The following is a 10309-nucleotide window of genomic DNA, read 5'->3' as shown; positions in this document are numbered from 1 at the left end:
CTTAATGAAACTTCAAAAGAAATCTCTGGAAAAGAAAAAACCCTTTATTTAAAGGTGAATTATAATCTTGGGTGTATCCCCCACTGTTTGGCATCAACCAGGACAGAGTAGAGATAAGTATAAAAACCAAGCCACAACAAGCAGTAATGAAATTTCTGCACACATTCATATTTCTGGACAGCAGCAGAATTCTGACATGGTAATGAAACTTACCAGTAACATTTGATGTATCTATTTAACAAAAAATAGATTCTGTAAGGTAACACACTCACATAGGATTCATCTGTTAATACAAAACTAACATTGATTGTTACAACTCCACTCATGTTACACAAAACGTGTGTGGGGGGGGTCCATAGCAGTAAATATGTAGGATATTTAGAATTCTAATATAATGCAAAGGTGAGAAAGAGGCATTGTGGCTTCCCTGCAGCAGAGCTAATCACACAAATTCCTTTTTTACAACTCACAACATCAAAACCTAGAGCATTCAAGATCCAGCCTTCAAAGAACTATCTGCAAAGTGGTTTTAGTAGGAACTACCTTCCTCATTCTTCAGGTTTTATATATTACACTAAAAAGCAGTGACAAATTCTGCAAGTAACCAAAAATCACAGTCTTTGAAATAAATCTGTTTCTCTCCTGCTATCCCCTTCAGAATATTCAGATTTATACTAATGTAATGTAATTTGTGTAACAACAGAAAATCCTTCAGTATTATTCCATTTTCCAAAGTACATTAACAGTCCTCTGATATGAAGCTCAAGGTCACCATACAAGTCAATCAAATGCCCTTCAGCCCTTTCTTCCTTGTTTTGGGTTTGTTGGTTTTGTTTTTTTGTTGGGTTTTGGTTTTTTTCTGCTGTGTTGCCCAGTTACAGAACCTTACGGGTGGAGAGTATGGCAAAGTAGTGATCATGTGCTCTGCATTCTTGATATTTTCCACTGCTTAGTTCATCATAATAAAGTTAGATTTGCAATGAGCTTAAAAGGAGAAAAAAAAAAAAAGAAGGAAAAAAAGTGTTCAGTACATTACTCTGATCTATCAGTTTCCACAGGGATTTCTGCATTACGTAAGTAATTAGGATTTTAGGGTCCGGACAGATGTTTTTGTTTTAGGATAGGAGTGTATTATGACAGACTATTCCCTTCCTATCCTTTCCTTACTACAGTGCTAGTTCTCAAAAAGCAGTATTTGTCTCCAAGTTCCTCACTACTACCCAGAGATTCTTGATTAAAGGAAAATTGCTAAAAACCAGGCCCTTAACAGGGAAGTTATCTGTGAAAATATCTGGCGGGTATTCCTATTTTTAACAATCCTCCTCCTAAACGTTATTTGCAAGTTTTAACAAATACAAATGGAAGGAGGTATGCAAAGAATAAATGTGACTTACCTATAAACTCAGTGACAGGGTCATGTTCACCTTCTGTTTTAATAGTACCTGCAATACTTTCATTCTCCAAGATTGGAAGAAAAAGCTGTACAAAGTCTGAGGTATATGGAGGAGCAATCACATCAAGCACCTGAAACAGTAGGCAGAAATAGATTATTCTTCCAGTTAGAGGGGTAGTTGGGACAATATTTAATTCATAGTACTAGTCTTGAAAGGATACAAGTAATTGCACGTAAGACCTCTTGTTCTCCATACAAGTAGTTAATTATGTATCTTTGTGGTACTCTATCCAGTACCTTAATACTTTCAGAAGTCAGGAGTACGCCTAAGTCACATCCTAGTGAATACTGATATTACGTACATTGCTCAGAATCTGATCTCGTATCTTGAAACATTTTTGAATCTGAGGCAAGCTGATTTAATATCCAAACACATACAACTGATATTAAAGTTTATTTCTATATATTAGTAAACACAATTTTTGCTGCTGACCTCTGTAACAAAGTATCTGATGAGAGAGATATCTGTATCTAGCTTCTCCAGGCATTTGCGGATATAGCTGACAACAGGTAGAACGTATCCTCGACTGAGTAAGTGCACCATTCTATCCAAGAGAGTCTTCTTCAATTCCAGCTGACAGTGTGGAGAGGGAAGAACCAACAGATTAGAACTTCCTCTCAAAAGTGTGCAGTTTTTATTGCTCATTCACATTGATTCAATATCTGCTATGTTACATTTTAACCATGACCATATTCCTAAATTAAACTCTTAAAACTGCTGTGACAGCAAAAGCTAGTATCTTGAACAAGCTTAACTAATATGAAGGAACAAAAATACTGAATCCTTTGAGAGTCACCTGCTCCATTACATCAAGCTGCGAATGTTCTGTTTCAAAGAGCTTGACCAGAAGTTGTAGAACTTGGGGATGAAGCAGCTGATGGCATGTACTGATCTGAAACAAGACAGGAAAGTTAGATCCTCAGGACTTCAACTTAAACACCAATGCACCAGCCTTTATTAGACAAGTTTACAGTGATGTTCAGTGCCAGATGTACATTCTTTTAGAAAAGTATTCCACCATTTCTTTCTCTGATGCTTAAGTTTTCCTAGCGTAAACAATACTGAGCCGACAAGACCAAATAATTAACTCTGAACAGAAACAGATTCATCTCTGTATATTTACTGACTTACTGCAAATGATAGGCATTCAGTGAATTGGATGTACTTCCAGTTACAAGCATCAAAACCGTTCTTACTCTCCAGCAAGGTTTTATATATGCTTTTACCTCATCTAATAATGCCAGATGAACTGGAGTGTGATCAGTCTGTAGTTGGAAGTATCGTGGTTCTGACACTGTCCAATCCACCCATTTTAATACACCCATTGCCACCACTGGGAACCTACAGAAAAAGAGATCGCTTCAGCACAGGAGCATTAAAAAAACCAAAGCAAAAAACCAAAACCACAACCAAACAAATAAAAAAAGCAAAACAAAACACTCCCAATAAATTAAAAAAAAAAAAAAATCATCTTTCAGTATATTCTAATGGTTGCTAGAGTTTCAGTTTAACTGACAGCAGAATTCATAAAGCTTGAAGTTTTGCTTGAAAAGTTGTCAGCACATCAAGAGTAGTTTTCGTCAAAAAAGGGGGTCGGGGGGGATGGGGAAAGATAGGCTGCAGGAAAATTCTTTCTACAGAGACACTCCCTGCTCAGCACAAGATACAAAACCCAAAAAATAGGCAACAAAATTCACGTACACTCCAAGTTTGTTCCAGTTTATTCACTATCTGTTATTTCATACTTTTAAAAGGAAAAAAAGGGACACATCTATTGCTAGGAAAGCTTTATTAGGAAGACAATGTAATCTATCATCTTTTTCCAGTGGCAGAGAAAAGCATGTTCTGTGACACAAGGACAAGTTGTCAGTGAAAGCCAGAATTTATGTCCTCATGAGAGAGATTCCAAAGAGTTAGAAGTACAATTCTGAAAGCTGCTTTCAGACCACATCTTCATGTATTCTACAATGAGGATGTCCTCACAGAGCAGCCCAGAAAGGCATTCCCCTTTAGCAGTACCACCTCTCCTAAATAATATTTTCCTTCCAACAACTGAGGCTCAGGATCAGTCCCTCTGCTCACCTGATGCACTGATAGAGAGTGCTCAGTTCTGCAACCAACTCTGATGCTCCTTTGTTCTCATTGCAACACAGATTGTGAACAGTTTCAATGGCTTTTGAAGTTGACTTGAGTTCATCCTTGTTTATGCTGACTCTCTTGTTCTGAAAAATTGCAAAGTTTGTATGCAAGAGTTGTGAATATACTCGATGTCTTTGGTTATTTACAGAAAGGAATTGTAACCTGCAATAAGCCTAAGATTACATTATGTTTCTCAAAATTTAGACTAAAATACAAGTTTCAGAAGAACTAATTATCAATGAGCTGAAGGTCATTTGCTTTATTTAATTCCCCAAGAATTACTTTATCCACTTCATCGAATTAAATTCCTCTTCCTCTGAAAACGCATGTACATATGGTTCTAGTAGCACAGAACTGCTACTGATAACCTTTGGGAGGAGGTGGGGAAGAGAGCAAAAATACTCAGTGCACTCAGACTTTTATAGTACTATTTGATCATCAGGATCTACATTTTTTAGTCATTTCAGCTGAAGACTGAAGCATGTCATATTAAAATAAGTAAATCAAGCTGAATACATTATTTTAAACTGTGCAGCTGAACAACCATACATTTTCTTCAGCACAGTCAGGCCACTGTAACCAAGAAAAATGTTATTCACAGAACTGAACATTACCTTCTTCCACATCTCTACTACACTAGCTGCATATGCCAGTATGTGAATATATTTATGTTTGTGGTCCTGGTTGATCTTAGCACCTGGCTTAAACAATGACTGCATGAAGAGGTCCAGAAAGGCAGGTACTCGAATCTGTGAAGGAAATGAATGGTTTATTAGAGCCTATTAAATAATAATAAATTATTATTATGAGAGGTGACTATAAGTACAGTCTTTGCATCTGATATACCTTGCATAGAAAGAGCTATAACACATTCCCTCTTGAGAGTAGGTCAGATAGTTTTCTGAAGACACCCAAACTTTTGACAGAAAGACCAAAAAAAAACAAAACAAAAAAAAAAAACAAACAAAACACACAAACAACAGACTTACAGACTATATTGCTAAAGTATCTAAATGCCACCATTTGTTACCAGGACCCATGTTAGAATGAGGCAGTGAGAAATGCGAAACATGCCATTTAGGCCTGCTTATAACAAATTGCAAAACTGGGTGGGTTTTTTTGGTTTGGGTTGGTTTTGGTTTTTTTTTGTTAAGAGAAGTTAATTAATTCCTTGCCATCTTTACCTCCTATTGAGAAGTTCTTCAATTAATTTAATTGTATGTAAAAAGACAACTTGGAATGATTAAAAAAAAAAATCAATCAAGAAGCCAATGCAAAACGGAATACAAGTAGTAGCTTCACATTTAGACAGTACTTAAAATTATGGAGGGATGAGTCTGAGTGCTAACTTCTACTTCGTGTTGATACAACACTTTGCACAACAAGACCTCATATTTCTGAGTGCTACTGTACTAGAATTAAGTTTCAGAGGTTATAAAAAGATAACTACTAACCAGTTCTACTGGAGGTGGGTCCATGCTTGTAAACATTTTGAACAGGACAGTGATATCTGCTGGATTCAGAGCTCCTTTGGACAACATCGCACCAAGAGCCTGACATGCTCGAGGATAGGAGGCTGCAGTACCCAATGCTAAAGTGATCTGACTAGCATCATGGCCTCTAGATGAAGAGCAAACATACACAGCAACTTATTTTCTTAATTTGGACATTTTAGTTTTAGTCTCACTGAGTCAACAGGGGACATCCTATGGAATGTAATGCCTTAAGGCAGGACCCCTTATCCTGGGTAATTATAAAAATAGGCTTGTATCTCCCTTGTTCATTTCTAAAAATGTTCGTAGAATAATAAAATATATATATATTAATAGACAGAAACTTAAATTCTTTGTTTTTCTGATTTCAGGTCTCCCAGTACAGGACATTGAATTTTTCTGTTGTTCTACAAATTAAAGCTTGCTACAAGAACTGCTCTGTTACAGCTAAGGTTTCTTCTTTTGCTGGTAAAAAGTAATCAAGAAAGAGCAAAAGACAGCAGTTTACAAATTCCAATGACTTAGATTTCACTAATAACATAACTCCCACTTACTTCTCATGAGCGTATCGCTGAACCTCCTGAGCAATCCGTCTGACAGCTGACCCTCCTTGCTCTTCTTGAGCTAATATGGACATCATAGACTGAGCAAAAAGATAAGTGTGTTCTCCATGGCACACCATCTTCTGTGAAAGCACAGATCAAAAATCTTACCAGCCAACAAGAAACATGCAAGTCTGCTTCTGTGATTACATTGCCACAATAGCAAAGACTTCACTGAAACCTACTAATCAAAAGAAAAACACCCCCAAACCCACAAACAACTAAACAAGAAAACCAAAAATCCAACAGCCAAGAGAAAGTACAGAAAAGCATAGTATCGCTATGCATTGATACCATGCAAGAAGAAATGACTAAATTGACAACTTCATTTCTTAAGTGCCAATATTGAGAGGAAATTCTATCCTACTTACACTCAGTACTTTCTCTGCAATATTTAAAAAGTAAGAGAAGTACAAAGCCATCCGAAAGTCATTATGCTACTTCACGACACAGAACATATGCTGGGTTGATTCAGGTGGCAACTTTCACACTAATGTGGATGATAAAAGAATTATTTTCATTTGCCAAGGGACTGACTAGACCGATCTTTAGATCTTGCATTCAATGTGAAAGACAACAGTTCTACCTTCACCTTTTTACAATCCATTTAATAGATATAAGAAGTGTCACATAAGCAACCCAAGGAATTCTTTGTCACAGAATGATCAAAAAGCATAAATTTCTATTTTTTAACTCAGATATACCTTCTCTTCATAAGATTTTTTAAGACTTGATAAGATGTCAAGATTCTCTACAATCCCACAATGACTTGTGTATCCTAACTGGCAAGGAAAACACTTATTTTTTTCCACATAAAAAGGAAAAAAAAAAAACCAAAAAAAAAAACTTACAGCAAACTCAGGGAGGTTTTTTTCAAGGTTTTCTTCTCCTCCATCTAAAATTGTTGCCAGAGATGTACGCAGGACTCTGGAAAATACTTCTAGTTGCTGACATGCTGTTGAAACACTGGTTATTTCCCCTTGATATCCAGCATCAGATATAAGCTATAAAAAGAAAAACATCACAGAAAACTTGTATTATTTATTTATATTTCAGATATCCTAACAAGTCTAGAAGAACACACAGAATGTAAGATTTGCCTCTCCATATGCTTACTGGAATTCACATTCATCTATTAGACTACAGAAAAGGAAGCCAATAAAGACATAGCAAAAAGAAAGTTAACCATAATGATATAACAATACTTCAGAGCGCAGCAAGATATAACATTCTTTCCCTGTCACAGAACCACACAAAACTGACCGAAATGTTCCCCCGCACCAGAAATCCAGAATTTTCAAATACAGATTAAAGGAGAAAAAACCCAAACAATAAAACAAACCAAAACCAACCAACCAAAACCCCTCAAAAAGCGGTACTGCAAACTGGGAAACTACACTTACTGTTTTGAACCTGTAACATAATTCCTCCCACCAATGTGTACTTGTACTGTTCTGATATTTGAATAAGCAGTATTAGCAGGAATGCATAAAAGACATAGGCAAGACCACACCCAATATCTGATGCTAGAACAGTTAACCCTTTATGGATATTCTCATTTATTAGACTTGAGTATACTACCTTCACAGTAAAATTAAGCATTAAACAGTCGGGATGGGCTTCTGCCAACTTGTAAAAGAGATCTCTCCATGTAGTATGTGCTATCATTTGCTCAAGCCAGGCTGGCGTCTGAAAAAGATTAGAGCAATAGAGAGAAATGTAAGAAAATCTAGTTGTCGACATCATTAAAAGTAAGCCTTTTACCTCTCAGGAGTCCTGCGAGTTGTTATACAGAACTTTATTACAAAGGAGGATGCATTCAAAGTTTCTAAGTTCTCTAAGCCTCTGAGGACTCCAGTGAGATACAGCTGGTTTTCTGAAACTGGTTGTTTCGTAACCAAAGAGTTTTGAAGATACAGTTTCCCTTCCCCCACCATCTACTACTCCATCAGATGAAGGCGTCTATGTAGGATCCACTCATGTAGAGATAGCAACACGTTTTCCATGCACACCTCTCCTTCCTCTGTAAAGATGGAATCTGCTTTCCGAGGGTCAAAATGCTTGATAAGTAAGCTCTTTAAATGGTTTTCTACAGTCTCCTGAACTTGCACTGGCTCAACACCTGTATAGAAGGAACAAAACACTTGGCAGATGCAATCCAATCAAACATGGCAGCAACATCTTAAATTTTTCAATGAGAACAGAAACTACTCAGAAATTTATCAACACAGAGAAGATGAGAGGAGAGCCATCAGTCCTACTATCAAGCCACACTGATACAGACAGATTTACAGATTCTTGATCTTTTTTCCTAAATGCAGACTGTTTAGGATCACAGGCAGGTCACACTAGTCCTTTTCTCTTGCTCTCTTCATCAGTCATGCAAACAGCAATGCCAGTCGTCTCACAAGACTGTTACTGGGCATAAAACCAAAACGCACATATCTTAAACACAAAAGGGATTACCAGGGTTGGTGCGCAAACCCGCCTCACTACAGAGTAAAGTCCATCCTTTTAATATATTGGCTATCAGTAGCTTTGATAATATACTACAAAACAATGTTTCTGAGACCAGAGTATAATAATTTTGATCATTTGTAAACAAAAGTTTACACTAGCTAAGGGACAAAGATACCACAAGATAACGCTGAACATGTCTTGCAAGAAGCTGCTGAAGAATTCATAAGCAGACTGGTAATATGGAATTCTTGTCTCAGAGAATACAGGCATCTGTATGAGAACCTTCCATCTAACCACTGAACTACTGAAAGCAAATAGTAACTAGTAATAAGGTAATTGTTTTTTCAATATTAATTATATAATACTATTACAAAATATTGCTAACACCAGCTATGTAATGCCCTTGTGCATGAAACAAAAAGAAACTATAGTTTATGCAGTTATTTCAACTATATTTCCCTCTATAATTCATTTTGTGGGCATTTCAAAATGTTCATCAACAGATTACTTTGCTTGTTCTCTGAGTGGAATAAATGTATTATTATAGAGAATGTAGTCATATACACATACAGGATGACAACTTTATAATGATCCACTTCCTGAGTATCATCAAATTTGCCACTGACAAAAGAAAGACTACAGACCCAAATTATGCTGTACTACTTATCGTACCTGTTTGAATGAGCCACTCTGCCAGCAAATTTACAGTCTGTGCCACTGCAGTGTAGTTTTCAGAGAGGAGCTGGATAACATTCTCTGGAGAACCTCCTGCTTGGAAATATCTGATGGAAGGATTGGAAAAGAACTATTTGCAAGTCGTGTGAAAAACCAAAACCAACTGAACTCTGAATAAAGGGAAAACGATAGCATCATTTCTACATTTTCGCACACACTTCCATACAAAGTGACAACATTACACCTACACCACACACAAGGTTACGCTCACCTCTTTAACGTGTTAAATATTGACGGCTCCATTATATAGTCTGGGGTTGAAAATTTCTTCAGGCATTCCTGCTGGACTTCGGCATCATCTTCTCCCTCCCCGTCCTCATCGTCTTGCTATTGACAAGCACAGTCAAGTCAGCGACCTCTCTCGTCCAGTCCCCCCCGCCATACTCCCACCTTTAGGCTATTTTTGCCCACAGAACCTCACACACCTCGGTTCACCACAGCAAGCGACCCGCTCCCCAGACAAATGCGACTACTTAACAGAGACGGCGCATAAAACAAGCGCCTCCTCACAGTTGTTCTCCTCCTTTTTAACCTCCTCAAGCCCCAGGCCCCACCACAGGGAGGACTTCCCCGCCCGCCTTTACGCTCGCCGCTTTTCGCCTCAGCTCGGAGCCCCAGACGCGGCTCCCCCCGCCCGCACAGCGAGGGGGGCCCGGGAGCTCCTCCGGGACCCCCCCGGAGGACCAGGCGGCATCCCTCAGGAGAAGCCCTCCACTCTCCAGAGCGCTCCCCCTCACAGGCCGCTTCAAGGCCCGACGCCGAGCAGCCGGCTCCTGCCGCACCACCGCGCCGCCCCGCGCCGCCTTCTAAGCCGCCCGCAAGCGCTCACCGTCCCTCCGTCCGCCTCGTTCCCCCACTCCGCCGCGCTGCCTTCGAAGTAATCGGCGTCCTCCATGGCTCCTCCCGTCCCGCCCCGGGCCGAAAAAACCGCGGCGATGGCCGCAACCAGGCCGCGACCGCCCCCCCATGGGCGGAGCGGCGCGGAATGGCGGGCGCCGAGAAGGTGGAGCCGCCGCCGGGGCGGGCCGGGCCGTGCTGAGGAGCTGGGGGGGGGGGGGGGATCGCTGAGGCGGCCCTCGGAGCGGGGGCGGGGGGAGGGCGGCCGGTACGGGAAAAAACTTTTCTGCCGCCTCGGGACGTTGGGAATTTCCTGCCCCAGACCGTCCCCCGCCCCGGGACGTGCTGACGGGAGGCGGCGGCGGCGCGGCCTGCGCCGGCGGAGCGGCCGTTACCTCACGCCTCGGCGCCGCTTCTCGCTGGAGCTGGCGTTGACGGGGGCGAAGCCGTTGCGTGGTGAATTACGGCTGAAACGATCCGCGGGCGCCAGCAGATAAAAAGGAAATGGGGAAACGTAAAAGCTGGCCCCGCGGCGGTGGTTTCGCAGGAGGTGGAGGCTCGCTCTGTCCCAGTCCGAGCCGTTCATCCC

General features: G+C 40.3%; 1 protein-coding gene across 2 annotated transcripts; it reads right to left on the bottom strand.

The window, feature by feature from the left end:
- Positions 1–24: 24 nt before the first annotated feature.
- Positions 25–9861, bottom strand: NELFCD (negative elongation factor complex member C/D). Of its 2 annotated transcripts, XM_049816324.1 has the most exons (15): positions 9713–9860; positions 9095–9210; positions 8821–8930; positions 7701–7810; positions 7270–7377; positions 6540–6692; positions 5641–5771; positions 5048–5213; positions 4208–4342; positions 3537–3676; positions 2681–2795; positions 2251–2346; positions 1887–2027; positions 1395–1524; positions 25–984 (listed from the first exon to the last, which is right to left on the bottom strand). In XM_049816324.1, exons 1-15 carry the CDS (start codon positions 9776–9778, stop codon positions 950–952), a joined length of 1752 nt encoding a protein of 583 aa, XP_049672281.1. In that variant the 5' UTR covers positions 9779–9860; the 3' UTR covers positions 25–949. The 2 variants fall into 2 exon arrangements, with proteins under 2 accessions (XP_049672281.1, XP_049672280.1); XM_049816323.1 differs by lacking the exon at positions 25–984 and having other exon boundaries at positions 1007–1524; positions 9713–9861.
- Between the last annotated feature and the right edge of the window lie 448 nt (positions 9862–10309).

This window comes from Accipiter gentilis, chromosome 14 (assembly GCF_929443795.1).
Source record: "Accipiter gentilis chromosome 14, bAccGen1.1, whole genome shotgun sequence".
Taxonomy (NCBI): domain Eukaryota; kingdom Metazoa; phylum Chordata; class Aves; order Accipitriformes; family Accipitridae; genus Astur; species Astur gentilis.
The sequence above is the reverse complement of the archived record's forward strand: the minus strand, read 5'-3'. Positions and strand labels throughout refer to the sequence as shown.

Coding starts and splice junctions, on each gene's coding strand:
- NELFCD (XM_049816323.1), bottom strand. CDS start 9,778: ATGGAGGACGCCGATTACTTCGAAGGCAGCGCGGCGGAGTGGGGGAAC. Junction 7,378..7,700: donor TCTTTACAGAGGAAGGAGAG/GTGTGCATGGAA, acceptor AATCTTTTTCAG/ACGCCAGCCTGGCTTGAGCA. Junction 2,796..3,536: donor ACTCTCTATCAGTGCATCAG/GTGAGCAGAGGG, acceptor CTTTTTCTGTAG/GTTCCCAGTGGTGGCAATGG.